The following is a 16,776-nucleotide window of genomic DNA, read 5'->3' as shown; positions in this document are numbered from 1 at the left end:
GGCCATTTCATTGGGCACTTAAGAGTCAACTACATTGCTGTGGGTCTGAAGTCACGTGTAGACCAGACCAGCTAAGGATGATAGATTTCTTTTCCTAAAGACATTAGTGAGCCAGATGAGTTTTTACAATAATCAATAGTTTTATGGTCACCATCACTGAGACTAGCTTTCAATTCCAGATTTTATTAATTGAATTCAAATTCCACCAGCTGCCATGGCAGGATTTGAACCCATGTGCCAGAGCAATAGCCTGAGTCTCTGGATTACCCGTCCGGTGACATTACCGCTACATCACCATCTCTTTCCAAGATACAGTAAGCCCTCGCTTGTTGTTATGCTCCTGAAACAGGCAAGTTTAAGTGAAACAACCTTAAGCAAAACATATTTTCTCAGTGCGACCAATGTACTGTAGGACTTTTCCTATCAAGACAAAAATTAAAACCCTATGCCCTCAAGTTGAAATAATGTACATTCCTAAATTCCTATATTTGTAAATGAGAATTTTAAATATATAATGTAAAAAAAGAAATATGCTAACTCTTCCTGCTTGCTTTCTGCAAGTTGACTCTCTCACTTGTCACTTTTTGCCCCACTCGCTATTTTCTCTCCCGAACGCTCACTGAGCAAGGGCTCAGGAGAGGGAGGAAGCGAGCAACTGGAGCTGCGAGCAGGAGAGTCTGGGAGGGTAACGGCAAGTGAGAGAGAGTTGGTGAAGGTAAGTCTCGGGGAGCGGGAGAGGTCTCTCCAAAATGGTGCTGATCGGGTCACGCACGCTCCCAGCACAAAATGATGCTAAAGCAAGAGTCCTGACACTTAAGTGTGTGTAACAGCCCGATTTATATCTGTAATGCTAAAGGAAAATGACACTGAATGAGACAACCTAAAACGGGGACTTGCTGTCCCAGCGCTTCTCTAATTCTACCCTCTTGAACATCCACAATTTTGATTGCTCCACCCTTAATGACTGTAACTTCAGTCATCTATGTCCTAAGCTCTGGAATTCCCTCCATACCATGCATGTCTCTATCTCTCTTTCCTCCTTCAGGGTGCTCCTTAAAACCTATGCTTTTGGTCATCTGACTGAATGCCTCCCAATGTGGCTCACATTTTGTTTTATAATGCTCTTGTGAAGCACTTTGGGATGTTTTGTTATCAATGCTATACACATATGTTTAGAAATGTATGGCTGAGTAAGAAGGGAGAGCTTTGCAGCAGTAGATGTTCACAAATGAGTAAGTTTATTGCTTAATGCAGAACTTGTGGGATTGTCTTAATTCAGAGATCTGACCATGGAAATTCTGAGGTATCGACTGATTGGCCCTCTATCCCACTCTGTGATGTTTGAAGCTTTACAAGCTGCTGCTGTCCTGAAAGTAAGTCTTTTGTTGGAGATATCCTGTTGTGAAGATTTTGTGATTCTCTCAGTCCCCATGTTACCCATGAACCTGGAGGTCCAGTGCTGCTGTCATTTGTGGCTCAGTGGGTTTGTGTTACTATGTTAACTAACAGTTTTTACAAGTGTAGAATTCTGATGTGAGCACAGTGACGATGTAGTAAATTATTCCAAAACATCAGCATGTCTGGGGTGAAATCACACTGCGACATTTTCCTGTTCAAAATAGGCAAATTTAGTGTCTTTGATAGAGATCAGAGAAATTTTGTATAAATGCTTAATTATCTCGCAGCATGATTTCAATCCCTTAAAAATTGCTAACTCTTGCTCCCGTTAGACAATTCCTCCTGTTTGTGTCCAAATGGCTTGTCACCAAAATGTGAAACAGAAATGACTTCCTTTTAAAGAAAAAAATATTTTTGACTAGCCTTGACTAGCATCATAGAATTTAAAAAACACTTCACAGCATTGTAGAAATAACATTATTTCCTGGTAATCAGTCACTAAATATTGAATAGTAACACAAGTTTTGAGATCCACAAAATCTGGTTCCTTCCATTCCCTTTCAAAGGCCCCTTTCTGCATCAGGCATCAATATTGTGCACAGTCATCTCTGCTGTGCTTTTAAAAACAAAAGAAACTGCAAAAAGACATTTTATTTGATTTGAAATATAATCAGTAATATTCAATAAACAGAGATGTAGCTGCTGTACTTGTAAATCTTGGTAAAATTTCAGCTTTGCTCTTTAGCCCTCTAATACTGGGCTCTGCTTATCTTCAATTCCTAAGTCTCAACTGGCAGTAATAAAGACATACAAACATATGAATTAGAAGCAGGAGTCCCTTGAGCCTACTGTGCCATTTGATAAAATCATGGCTGATCTGATTGTGGCCTCAACCCCACTTTCCTGTCTATTCCCCACATACATATTGCACATTGTTTTGCTGTCTCTCAGACCCACGATGACAACTCCGCATAATATTGTGATTAATTGCATGCTATACAATAAATCCGCAGTGAGTTAATCACTTAAACATATTTTAACCTCACCTTAATTTTGCCCATGTTCTGTTCTGTTCTTTTCAGTATTGGTATAAATAGTGAGACTGTTCTGCTGTGCCCTCTGGAATTCTTGCTCGGTTCCCTCTATTACCTTGCTCTTTTCAAAGCCCTCCTGTTTGAAATTATCTTCTTAGTTTCCCATTCCCAACCTTTTAATTTCTGTTGTCTTTTCTAAGTCCTTGGCACCTTTCATCCTTATTGTAAAGTATTCTGAAATCTAAAAAGTGAGGAGTGCCATGTAAGAATCACAGAATCTTTACAGTGTAGAAGACAGCCATTCGGCCCATCGTGTCTACACTGGCTCTCTGAAAGTGCATCAAACCTAGTCTAAACTCCCCTGCCTTATCCCCATAACCTTGCACATTCTTTCTTTTCAGATAGCAATCCAGTTCCCTTTTGAGTACCTCGATCAAACGTGCCCCGACCACCCTCTCTGGAGTTCATTCCAGACTCTAACCACCTTCTGGGTGAAAGAATTTTTCCTCGCATCACTTTTATTTTGCCAATTATTTTGAATCTGTTCCTTCTAGTTCTTGATGCTCTCTTGAATGGGAACAGTTTCTCACTATTTACCCTATCCATACCCCTCAGGATCTTGAATACCTCTATCAAGTCTCAGCCTTCTTTTCTCCAAGGAAATTAGACCCAACCTCTCCAATCTATTCTCGGGTGCAGTTCTTCATCCCAGGAACCATTCTTGTGAATCTCCTCTGTACTCTCTCCATTGCCTTCACATCCTTCCTCGAGTGTGGTACCCAGAACTGGACTCAGTGCTCCAGCTGAGGCCAAACCAGTGTCTTATACAAGTTCAGCATAACCTCTTTACTCTTGTACTCAATGCCCCTAAAAATAAATCTGAATATACCATACGTTTTGTTAACTGTTCTCTCAACAGGCCCTACCATCATCAATAACTTATGTACATGTACACCAAAGTCCTTTTGTTCCTGCACCTCCTTTAGAGTTTCTCCCTTCATTTTCTACTGACCCTCCATATTCTTCCTGCCAAAGTGAATCACTCCACATTTCTCTGTATTGAACTTCATCTGCCACCTGTCTGATCAATCTATCAACATGTCTCTGTCCTTTTGAAGTTCAAGGCTATCCTCATCACAACGTTTCCAATCTTCATATCGTCTGCAGATTTTGAAATCATGCATTGAACACAGTCTAGGTCATTTAATATATATCAGGAAGAGCAAGGGTCTCAACACTGACCCCTGGGGAACTTCACTACAAACCTTCCTCCAATCTGAAAAACAACCATTTATCACTACTGTTTCCTGTCACTTAGCCAATTTCTTATCCAAGTGCCTACTTTCCCTTTTATTCTATGAGCTAGAATTTTGCTCTCAAGTCTGTTGAGTGGCACTGTATCAAATGCCTTTTGAAAATCCATATACACCACATCAACAATCTTTCCCTTAACAACCTTTTCTGTTACCTCTTTTAAAAAAACTCCAGCACATTAGTTAAACATGATTCTCTCTTAACTATGCAGCAATTATCTAAGTGACTATTGATTTTGTCCTGAACTATAGTTTCTAGAAGTTTCCCAACCACTGAAGTCAGATTGATTGGTCTGCAGTTGCTGGCTTTCTCCTTGCACCCTTTGTGAACAAGGGTGTGACAATCACAATTTTCTAGCCCTCTGGCACCACCTCTGTGCCTGAGGAAGACTGGAAGTTTATCACTAGCACTACTGCAGTTTCCACTCTCACTTCCCTCAGTATCCTTGGATGCATCTCATCTGGTCCTTGTACCATATCTGCTTTAAGTAAAGAGAGCCTTTCTAACACCATCACCTTCTCAATCCTGATTTCTTCTAGTGTACCAATTATCTCCTCTCTTAACTCGGCCTGGGTACATAAGAACTAGAAGCAGGAGTAGGCAATTCAGCCCCTCGAGCCTGCCCCGCCATTCATTATGATCATAGCTGATCTCATTTTGGCCTCAACTCCAATTTCCCGCCCTCTCCCCATAACCTTTCAACCCATTACTAATTAAAAATCCATCTATCTCCTCAAATTTATTCAGGGTCCTGGCATCCGTTGCACTCTGAGGTAGTAAATTCCACAGATTCATGACCCTTTGAGAAAAGTAATTCCTCCTCATCTCTGATTTAAATCTACCACCCTTAGCCTAAAGCTACAACCTCTCGTTCTAGAGAGGGTACTACAAGGGTAGTACGTTGTTCCTTTGTAAAGACAGATGCAAAGAACTTGTTTAATACCCCTGCTGTTTCTCCTGCCTCCAAATAGAGCCCCCTTTTTATCCCTAATTGGCCCTACTCTTTCTTTTTACCACACTTTTATTATTTAATGCTTATAGAAAACCTTAGGATTCCATTTTATATTAGCTACCCGTCTCTTTTCATGCTCTCTCCTTGCTTTTCTTATTCGTTTTTTTCACTTCTCCTCTGGTCCTTCTAAATTCAATCTGATTCTCCATTGGATTTTCTACTTGACATTTGTTGTACGTGCACTTCTTCTTTTTCATCTTCACCTCTATCTCCCTTGTCATCCAGGGTGCCCTGGATTTATTTGCCTTACCTATACATATATAACTTGACATTGACTGCAATACTTTTTCTTTGAAGGTGGCCCATTGTGCAGCCACTGTCTTTTCTGCCAACGTTTGATTCCAACTCGCTCAACTCGAATGCATTCTTATCCCATCGGAGTTGGCTTTCCCCAATTAATTATCCCTGCTCTGGATTGTTCCTTGCCCTTTTCCATGGCCAGCCTAAATCTTATGATTCAATGGTCAGTGTTCCCTAGAAGCTCTCCCACTGAAATTTGTTCCACTTGGGCCAACTCATTCCCCAGAACCAGTGCCTGCCCTCTATTTGTACTGGAAACATACTGCTGCAGAAAACTATCTTGAAGACATTCCAGGAACTCTCGCCTCTCTTGTCCTTTTGCACTATTCCTATCCCAGTCTATATCTGAATAATTGAAGTCTCCCATTATAATTAGCCTATCATTCTTGCACCTCTCTGTAATTTCTTTGCAAACTTATTTTTCAGCATCCCTTCCACTAGTTGTTTTTCTTATTCATTCACGGGATGTGGCTGGGCCAGCATTTATTGCCCATCCCTAGTTACCCTTGAGAAGTTGGTGGTGAGTTGCCTTCTTGAACCACTGCAATCCATGTGGTGTAGGTACACCCACAGTGCTTGTTAAGAAGGGAGTTCCAGGATTTTGACCCAGCAGCAGTGAAGGAATGGCAGCATATTTCCAAGTCAGGATGATGAGTGACTTGGAGGGGAACTTCCAGGTGGTGGTGTTCCCATCTATCTGCTGCCCTTGTCCTTCTAGTTGGTAGTGACTGTGAGTTTTGAAGGTGCTACCTGAGGAACCTTGGTGAATTCCTGCAGTGTATCTTGTAAATGGTACACACTATTGCTACTGTGCATCAGTGGTGGAGCAAATGAATGTTTGTGGATGTGGTGCCAATCAAGTGGGCAGCTTTACCCTAGGCGGTGTCAAGCTTCTTGAGTGTTGTGGGAGCTGCACTCTTCCAGGCAAGTGGAGAGTATTCCATTGCATTCCTGACTTGTGATTTGTAGATGATGGATAAGTTTGGGGGTCAGGAGATGAGTTACCCGTTGCAGCTTTCCCAGCCTCTGACCTCTTGTAGCCACAGTATTTATATGGCTAGTCCAGTTCAGTTTCTGGTCGATGGTCACTCCCAGGATGTTGATATTGGGGGATTCAGTGATGGTAATGCCATTGAACATCAAGAGGTGATAATTGGATTCTCTCTTGTTGGAGATGGCCATTGCCGGCACTTGTGTGGCATGAGTGTTACTTGCCACTTGTCAGTCCAAGCCTGGATATTGTCTTGCTGCACTTGGACATGGACTGCTTGAGTATCTGAAGAGTCGTGAATGATGCTGAGCATTGTGCAATCATTGGCGAACATTCCCACTTCTGACCTTATGATGGAAGGAGGGTCATTGATGAAGCAGCTGTAGATGGTTGGATGAGAACACTACCCTGAGGAATTCCTGCAATGATGTCCTAGAGCTGAGGTGACTGATCTCCAACAACAGCAACCGTCTTCCTTTGTGCTAGGTATGACTCCAACCAGTGGAGAGTTTTCCCCCTGATTCTCATGGACTCCAGTTTTGCTAGGGCTCCTTGATGCCACACTCGGTCAAATGTGGCCACCCCTTGGGAGTTCAGTTCTTTTGTCCATGTTTGAACCGAGGCTGTAATGAGGTCAGGAGCTCAGTGGCCCTGGCAGAACCCAAACTGGGCGTCAATGAACAGGTTATTGCTAAGCAAGTATCGCTTGATAGCGCTGTTGATGGATCCCTTCCATTACTTTATTGGTGATCGAGAGTAGACTAATGGGGCGGTAATTAGTCGGGTTGGATTTGTCCTGCTTTTTACGTACAGGACACACTTGGGCAATTTTCCACATAGTTGGGAGAATGCCAGTGTTGTAGCTGTACTGGAGCAGCTTGGCCTAAGGGTGTGGTAAGTTCTGGAGCACAAGTCTTCAGTACTATTGCTGGAATATTGTCAGGGCCCATAGCCTTTGCACTATCCAGTGCCTTCAGCCATTTCTTGATATCACATGGAGTGAATTGAATTGGCTGAAAAATGGCATCTCTGATGCTGGGGACCTCCGGAGGAGGCCAAGATGGATCATACACTCGGCATTTCTGGCTGAGGAGTGTAGCAAATGCTTCAGCCTTGTCATTTGCCCTGATGTACTGGGCTCCCCATCATCGAGAATGGGGATATTTGTGGAGCCGCCGCCTCCAGTGAGTTGTTTAATTGTCCACCACCATTCACGACTGGATGTGGCAGGACTGCAGAGCTTAGATCTGATCTGTTGTTTGTGGGATTGCTTAGCTCTGTCTGTTACTTACTACTTATGCTGTTTGGCACGCAAGTAGTCCTGTGTTATAGCTTCACCAGGTTGACACCTCGCTTTTAGGTCTGCCTGGTGCTGCTCCTGGCATGCCCTGCTGCACTCTTCATTGAACTAGGGTTGATCCCCTGGCTTGATGGTAATGGTGGAGTAGGGGATATGCCAGGCATAAGGTTACAGATTGTGGTTGAGTACAATTCTGCTGCTGCTGATGGCCCACAGCACCTCATGGATGCCCAGCCTCGAGTTGCTATATCTGTTCGAAATCTATCCCATTTACCCGTGTGGTAGTGCCACACAACACGATGGAGGGTATCATCAATGTGAAGGTGGGACTTGGTCTCCACAATGACTGTACGGTGGTGACTCTTACCGGTACTGTCACGGACAGATGCACCTGCGGCAGGTAGGTTGGTGCGGATGAGGTCAGGTATGTTTTTCCCTCTTGTCGGTTCCCTCACCACCTGCCACAGACCCGGTCTAACAGCTATGTCATTTTGTACTCGGCCAGCTCGGTCAGTAGTGGTGATACCGAGCCACTCTGGGTGATGGACGTTGAAGTCCCCCAACCAGAGTACATCCTGTGCCCTTGCCTCCCTCAGTGCTTCCTCAAAGTGGTGCTCAACATGGAGGCGCACTGATTCATCAGCTGAGGGAGGGCGGGTGGTACGTGGCAATCAGCAGGAGGTTTCCTTGCCCATGTTTGTCCTGATGCCATGAGACTTCATGGGGTCCAGAGTCGATGCTGAGGACTCCCAGGGCAACTCCCTCCCGACTGTATACTATTGTGCCGCCACCTCTGCTGGGTCTGTCTGCCGGTGGGACAGGACATACACAGGGATGGTAATGGTTATGTCTGGGACATTCTGTAAGATATGATTCTGTGAGTATGACTATGTCAGACTGTTGTATGACTGGCCTGTGAGACAATTCTCCCAATTTTGGCACCAGCCCCCCCAGTAAGGATGACTTTGCAAGGTCAACAGGGCTGAGTTTGCCATTGCTGGTGTTTCCAGTGCCTAGGTCAATGCCGGGTGGCCTGTCTGGTTTCGTTCCTTTTTTGAGACTTCGTAGTGGTTTGATATAACTGAGTGGCTTGCTAGGCCATTTTAGAGAGCATTTAAGAGTCAACCATATTGCTGTGGCTTTGGAATCACATATAGGTCAGAGCAGATGAGGATGGCAGATTTCCTTCCCTAAAGGACATTAGTGAACCAGATGGGTTTATACAACAATCGACAATGGTTTCATTATTCGACTTCTAATTCAAGATTTTTATTGAATTCAAATTCCACCATCTGCCGTGGTGGGATTCAAACCCAGGTCCCCAGAGAATTATCTTGGGGGCCCCTGGATTACTAGTCCAGCAACAATACCACAACACCATCGCCTCCCCGCTGATTGTCTATGTACTATACGAATCAATATTACTGCACCTTTTTCATTCCTTTCCTCTAGCCAGAGAGATTCTGTCCTTAACCCTTCTGGAGCATCCTTTCCCTCCAGTACTGTATTGCCATCTTTAATCAATACTGCCACTCCCCACTTTTGTTCCTTTCCTGTTTCTCCTAAACACCTTGTACCTAGGAATATTTAATGCCCAGTCTTGGCCTTTGAGCCAAGTCTGTGTTATAACAATAATATCATAATTCCATTTGTCAATCTGTGCCTATAGTTCACCAATCTTAGTAGCACATTCCATTCATTCAAATACATGCTCATTAACCGTGATTTGGTCTTGACTTTCCCCCTTATTCCGACCTCGTCTACTGACTTACTGTTATCTACTCTAATACTATCAAACACTCCCAAGTATTCTATTTGCCTTGTTACTACTCTGAGATAATCTCCTTATCAGTTAGTACTTCTCTGCTTCCCACTGCCAGTTTTTCTCCTCTCCACTCTGAATTTCCCCTCAGGTTCCCAGCCCCCTGCCAATCTAGTTTAAACTCTCCCAACAGCACTAGCAAGCCTCTCCTTGAGGACTTTATTCCCAGTCTTAATGTGTAACCTGTCTTTGTACAGGTTCCACCTGCCCCAATGCCTCTGAAATCTATAGCCCTCCCTCCTACTCCATTTTTGAAGCCACCTGTTGTACTGCTCAATCTTCCTATTCTTATGCTCACTAGTGCGTGGCACCGGGAGTAATCCTGAGATTACTGTTCTTGAGGTCCTGCTTTATAATTCCCTTCCTAACTCCCTAAAATCTGCTTTCAGGATCTTGTCCCTTTTCCTATCTATGTTATCGGTCCCAATGTCAGTCCCACGACCTCTAGCTGTTCACCCTCACCCAGAAGAATGTCTGCAGCCACTCTGACGTCCTTGACCCTGGCACCAGGGAGGCCACATACCATCCTGGAGTCATGTCTACGGCTGCAGAAATGCCTGTCTGCTCCCCAAGCTATGGAATCCCCTATCACAATAACTCATCCACTCTTCCTCCTCCCCTCCTGTGCAGCTGCACCACCCATGGTGTCACTCCTTGGCTCTTGCTACAGTCCTCAGGAACCATCTCACTCACCAGTATCCAAAGTGGAAAAGCATTCAGGGAGTGAGATAGCCTTTGGATTCCTGCACTATCTGCCTGTTTCTCTGAGATACTCTGGCAATCATCTATTCCCTCTCTCCCTGTGTACTTAGCTGCGGTGTGACCACCTCTTTAAATGTGCTATCCACGTTTAGGCTCGTGGATGCACCACAGTGACTCCAGCTTCTGCTCAAGTTCCACAACTCTGAGCTCAGGTTTCTGCAGTTGGTGACACTTCCTGCAGATGTAGTCATAGCTGTGCCTGCACAGCTCCCCACATCCCACAGGATACACATTCCACATGGGTGAGCTGTGCTGACATACCTTAAACCTTATAAAGGGGTTTGCTACAGTATGTTGTAAGAGAATAACTCACCTGTTATTCAGCAATCGTGTCTGTGCTGAGTCCGGAAAGGCCTATACTTAACAACCAATCAGCTTACGGGACTCCTGTGACATCACTATTAGATTTTTTTTTATCTCTGAACCCCTGGTTCTCTCTCTCTCTGCTGCTTTAAGCTCTCTGACCTCTCCAGTTAATTACTAGTTGCTGATTAACCTACTTCTGCTGCACCAAAGTGAAAATCAAACGCTGGAAGCTGAAAGAGTTGAAGAATGGAGCACCCTCGCCCCTCTTCACCAAACTCCTAGCTCAGCAAGCTCTGCTTCTTGCAATAGACCTTACCTAAAGCATCCCTTTCCCCCTACGCACTGAATTACCAAGTGTTTACTCTGTCTCTGTCTCACTCCTTTGCTAACCGTGCCCCTTACTGAAATGGGAATTGTTACAGCACAATCTCAATAGGCTGAATAGCCTCCTCTGCCGTACATAAATAAATGACTCCACGATGTATGTTGGTCTATGGAAAGTGGGCTGGAGATTTGTCAATGCAAATGTTGCCTAATTTCACCCCATTCTGGGGAAATGTCACTCCATGAATTTCCATTTGTAGGAATTCTGATGGGTTTACTATACTGCTTTTTGTTTATCTTCTGATGTGTCCTCTTTATTTTAAAACTGGCTTTAGAATTCTGAAGGGAGCGAAGAAGCGGGATTGCACTGCTGGTGGTCAGAGTATTGCAAGAGACCTGAAAACGTGACCCTTCATAATCGTCAGGAAGGCGTCCTTCTATTACTCCCTGGTGGGTTATATGAAGCTCAGTAACAAGTGATTGTTACTGGTTTGGAAACGAACATAAATGTGAATTGATAATTGGTGTTTGTGAGTTTGAATTGTGACTGAGTTATGCACCTTCAGGGCAACTTGACACCAAATTAGAGTATCTGACTCTCAACTTTGTGCTTGAATAATATTATTAGGCCTAGAGTTTAGAAAAATAAAAAGCATCATCAAATCACTGCACAAAATAAGCTTACATATTGTAGCAGTTATGCCTTTATATGAAACTGCAGCCTGATGGGACTAGTATTGATCAATGCAGTGTGAAGATGAATAGTTTTAAGATGTGTTTTTATGATTTAAACGTAAGATTCTGTAAGTAGCCTTTTTAAAAGAAAAATACCCCCCTCGACTCTTTCTCCATTCCCATTTCCTTCTGAAATAGGATTTCAGTAACGCTTTTTATTCTTCCATGGGATGCGGGCATCACTGACAAGGCCAGCATTTGTTGCCCATCTCTAGTTGCCCTTGAAGGTGGTGGTGAGCCGACACCTTGAACTGTTGCAGTCCATGTGCTGTATGTACACCCAGAGTGCTGTTAAGGGAGAGAGTTCCAGGATTTTGATCCAGCAACAGTAAAAGAATGACAATATAGTTCCAAGTCAGCATGTTGAATGGCTTGTAGGACATCTCACAGGTGATATTCCCACGTGTCTGCTGCCCTTGTCCTTCTAGGCGGTAGGGGTTGTGGATTTGAAAGGCGCTTTCGGAGGAACCTTGGTGAGTTGTTGCATTGCATGCTGTGTAAGGTACACACTGCTGCCACTGTGCGTCGGTGGTGGAGGGAGTGAATATTCAAGGTGGTGGATGGGGTGCCAATCAAGCGGGCTGCTTTGTCCTGGAGCACTGTAGGAGCTACACCCATCCAAGCGAGTGGAGAGTATTCCATCACCACCTGACTTGTGCTTTGTAGATGGTGGATTGGACTTGGGGAGAAGGAAGGTGTTAGTTGCTGCAGTTTCCACCCTCTGATCTGCCTTTGTAGCCACAGTATTTATATGACTGGTCCAGTTCAGTTTTTGGTTAATGGTAACCTCCCCCCCTCCCCAATATGTCAATTTTAGTGATGGTAATGCCATTGAAGTCAGGAGGAGGTGATTAGATACTCTCTTGTTGGAAGTGGTTATTGCCCATTTTGTGGCATGAATGTTACTTGCCACTTATCAGCCCAAGCATGGATGTTGCTTGTGAACATGGACTGCTTCAGTGTCTGAGGAGTTGCGAATGGTGCTGAACATTGTGCAATCATCAGCGAACGTTCCCACTTCTGACATTTGATGGAAGGAAGGTCATAGATGAAGTAGCTGAAAATGGTTAGATTGAGGACACAACACTGAGGAACTCCCACAGTGATGTCCTGGAACTGATATGATTGATCTCCAACAACCACAACCACCGGAGAGTTTTCCCCCCCGACTCCCATTGACTCCAGTTTTATAGGGCTCCGTGATGCCACATTTGGTCAAATGCTGCCTTGATGTCAGGGCAGTCACACTCACCTCACCTCAGGAGTTCAGCTCTTTTGTCCATGTTTGAACCAAGGATGTAATGAGGTCAGAAGCTGAGTGACCCTGGTAGAACCCAAACTGTGTACCAGTGAACTGGTTATTGCTAAGCAAATACCGCTTGATAGCACTGTTGATAACCCCTTCCATCACTTTGCTGATCGCAAGTAGACTGATGGGGTGGTAATTAGCCAGGTTGGAATTGTCCTGTTTTTTGTGTACAGGACATACCTGGTCAATTTTCCACATTGCCAGGTAGATGCCAGTATTGTGTCTCTACTGGAACAGCTTGGCTAGGAGCACAGCAAGCTCTGGAGCACATACCTTCGGTACTATGGCCGGAATTGTGAGGGCCTATAGCCTTTGCAGTATCCAGTACCTTCAGCCATTTCTTGATGTCACATGGAGTGAATCGAATTGGCTGAACACTGGCATCTGTGATGCTGGGGACCTCTGGAGGAGGCCGAGATGAATCATCCACTCGGCACTTCTGCCTGCAGATTGTAGCAAATGCTTCAGCCTTACATTCTGCACTGATGTGCTGGGCTCCATCATTGAGGATGGGGATATTGATGGAGCCGCCGCCTCCAGGGAGTTGTTTAATTGTCCCACCGCCATTCACAACTGGATGTGACTGCAGAGCTTAGATCTGATCTGTTGGATATGGAATCGCTTAGCTCTGTCTATCACATGCAGTTTGGTGCACAAATAGTCCTGTGTTATTGCTTCACCAGGTTGACACCTCATTTTTAGGTATGCCTGGTGCTGCTTCTGACATGCCGTGCTGCACTCTTCATTGGACCAGGATTGAACCCTTGCTTGCTTGGTGGTAATAGTAGAATATGCCGGGCCATGATGTTACAGATTGTGGTTGATTACAATTCTGCTGCTGCTAATGGCCCACAGCGCCTCATGGTTGCTCAGTTTTGAGTTGCTAGATTTCTTTGAAATCTATCCCATTTAGCAAGGTGGTAGTGCCACACAACACAATGGAGGATATCCTCAATGTGAAGATGGGACTTCGTGTCCACAAGGACTGTGCATTGGTCACTCCTACCAATACTGTAATGGACAGATGCATCTGCGCTAGGCAGGTTGGTGAAGATGAGATCAAGTATGTTTTTCCCTTCTGGTTCCCTCACCATCTGCTGCAGACCCAGTCTAGCAGCTGTCCTTTAGGACTTGGCCAGCTCAGTCTTTAGTGGTTCTATTGAGCCACGCTTGGTGATGGGCATTGAAGTCTCCCACCCAGAGTATGTTCTAGTAACCTTGCCACCCTCGGTGCTGGAGGAGTACTGATTCATTAGCTGAGTGCAGGGTTGGGGGGTGGGGCGCAGTACGTTGTAATCAGAGGGAGGTTTTCTTGCCCATGTTTGATCTGATGCCATGAGACTTCGTGGGGTCTGGAATTGATATTGAGGACTCCCAGGGCAACTCCCTCCCTCATGCCACTGTGCCGTCACCTCTGCTGGGTCTGTCTTGCTGGTGGGACAGGACGTCCCCAGGAACGTTGATGGTGGTGTCTGGGACATGTCTGTAATGTATGATTCTGTGAGAGTGACTATGTAAGCCTATTGCTTGACTAGTCTGTGAGACAGCTGTCCAAATTTTGGCACAAGGAGGATTTTGCAGGGTCGACAGGCCTGGGTTTGCCGTTGTCGTTTCCAGTGCCTAGGTTGAATCCAGGCGGTCTGTCCAGTTCATTCCTTTTTATTGACTTTTTAGCATTTGTACACAACTGAGTGGCTGGCTTGCTAGACCATTTCAGAAGGCATTTAAGAGTTAACTATATTGCTGTGCACCGGGAGTCACGTACGTCAGACCAGGTGAGGATGGCAGGTTTCCTTCCCTAAAGGGCATTTGTGAACCAGATGGGATTTTACAACAATTGACAATGGGCATCTTAGACTTTTAATTCCAGATGTTTATTAAATTCAAATTCCCCCATTTTCCATGGGATTCGAACCTAGGCCCCCAGAGCATTACCCTGGGCCTCTGGATTACTAGTCCAGTGACAATACCACTACACCACCACTTCCCCAATGATTGTTTGCTTGGTTTGATGATGATGGTAGAGTGGGGTGATATGCCAGGCCATAAGGTTACAGATTGTGGTTGAATATATTGCTGCTGCTGATGATCAATGCCGTGTAATGGATGCCCAGTTTTGAACTGCTGGTTCTGTTCTGACTGGCCTTGCTCAATTGGGCATAATTCATATGTCCTGTTTGGTGAGTTTTGGTAGAGGGCTGACACAGCCAGACCTAAAATTCCAACTCTTGACAGTTCCAGCTTTGGTCACTAGTTCAGTTATTCTAGCACACCCTGTCAAACTTGAGACGTTCTCGATTTAACGAATCAGCTACTCATTAGATAAACTTTCTGACTCTTCCAGAAACAGCCCTTTTTTGAAAGCGAGTCTTGTAAGGTTTTGCTAGTGAAAGAACAGAATAATCAGTTTACACCCTTTTGGTATTGTATTAGTTGAAAGGTTTCATAGGAGACTTGCAGGAACTGCTTAGCAGTAAAGAAATCTGAAGTATTTATTAACTGTAATCATACTTTCACATTTTGTGTTTTATTCTTTTAAGGCATTACTTCACCAGCAGAAATTTCAGCAGGCACTATACTTGGACTTACTGTGGGAGATCCTCGTCTAAATATGCCTAAAAACAGAACCACAGCTATGCAGGACCCATCACAGTCTAAAGGTAGTATCCCTCAGTGACAGTCTTGAGTATAACTTGAGAGATCCTGAATTGTTTTCTGTTATAGATGTACGGTTAGAATTTGGAACTCTGTGCCACTGGGTCTCGTTGATGCGTTTAAAGGCAAGCTAGACAAACCCAAAGGAGAAAGGGATTGAAGGTTATGTTGGCAGGGTGAGATGAAACTGGGTGGAAGGAGGTTGGTATGGAGTATAAATGTCAGCGCAGACCAGGTGGCCTCGAGCCTGTTTGTGCTGGACATTCTTCGTAATCGTGCTTGGTTTAATTATCTTCTGGAACAGGGATCTTGCATGAGGCAAATCCTAAATATGTTAAGGCCCTTTTTGTGTATGCGTTTTCTTTCATATTAGATGTAAATTGAAAAGCAAATCTTCTATAGTAGTTTTTCTTCACTTGGTTGAAACAGGGTGGTGAATGAAAGGGTTCAGGAATGGCATGTTTGACATTCAAAACAGACCTGTGCTTTTAACAGATTCCTAAACCCAAATCTTCCTTTCCCCGAACACCCTCACGCCACCAAGCCAAATAAAATGTGATGGTTTGGTTTGGAAAATCAGTTTTGTTGTTACCAAATCATGGCTGCCAGTAGTGACACCATTAATCCAGATGATTGGTTAATTCTCTTTGACCATCATCAGGTCAGTGACCCTTCATCAGAGAAGTTACCAATCCTATCCTCATAACCATGAAATGTGGAACAATCATTCGACACATCATTGCATTCATTTGCAGCTCTTTTATTTATTATTCATCCATGGGAATGGGGACTTCGCTGGCTTGGCTGGCATTTATTGCCCAACCTAATTGCCCTTGAGAAGATGGTGGTGAGCTGCCACTTTGAACCGCTACCGTCCATGTGGTGTAGGTTCCAGGCATTTAAGAGTCAATCACATTGCTGAAAGCCTGGAGTCATGTGTCGGCCAGACCAAGTAAGGACAGCAGATTCCCTTCCCTAAAGGACATTAGTGAACCAGATGGGTTTTATTCATTTTCTTTGTATTAAAACTGAGAAGTGACCTTTGTAGACTCTAGAGGGGCACGGGGTGGAGAGCGGAAACAAGATTCTAAATTGGAGGCTTTTGAAGAAATACAGAGGAGGGCTTTGGGTACCTAGACATGCTCAATGTGCCTGTACTTTATTGAAGACTTGGGAGTGATTTGAGATTTCTAGAGTAATGGAGGGGTTGGATTGCATTCATGTAAACCAATTATTTCAACTGAGTAGATTAGAGAGGTTGAGGGGATCGGGCTTAGAAGTTGTGCAAATGCAGAACTAAAGTTTGCGGTTAGGTGGGTCCTCTTTTCACAGAATAGTGGACCTGTAGCACAGTTGCCACCTGGGCAATGAACACTGATTCGCTGTATTCCTTCAAGTGAGACCTTGTTTCTGGCTGAGTGGAGATCAGCTTATACAACAGGTGGGTATCCTGTCTTGTAAATTGGGTCAATTTGTTTGCCTGAGGGTGCTGAAGAGAAATTTTGTTGTTTCTT

General features: G+C 44.4%; 1 protein-coding gene across 1 annotated transcript in view; it reads left to right on the top strand.

Annotated features, from left to right (window-relative positions):
* pop1 (POP1 homolog, ribonuclease P/MRP subunit) overlaps positions 1-16,776 on the top strand; it is a 77,161-nt gene that overhangs the window by 34,180 nt on the left and 26,205 nt on the right. The window contains exons 9-11 of the mRNA XM_041190308.1: positions 1,280-1,373; positions 10,899-11,013; positions 15,148-15,267. Coding sequence (XP_041046242.1) covers positions 1,280-1,373; positions 10,899-11,013; positions 15,148-15,267 — 329 coding nt within the window. The remainder of the gene's footprint in view (positions 1-1,279; positions 1,374-10,898; positions 11,014-15,147; positions 15,268-16,776) is intronic.

Source organism: Carcharodon carcharias, chromosome 6 (assembly GCF_017639515.1).
Source record: "Carcharodon carcharias isolate sCarCar2 chromosome 6, sCarCar2.pri, whole genome shotgun sequence".
NCBI lineage: Eukaryota > Metazoa > Chordata > Chondrichthyes > Lamniformes > Lamnidae > Carcharodon > Carcharodon carcharias.
The sequence above is the reverse complement of the archived record's forward strand: the minus strand, read 5'-3'. Positions and strand labels throughout refer to the sequence as shown.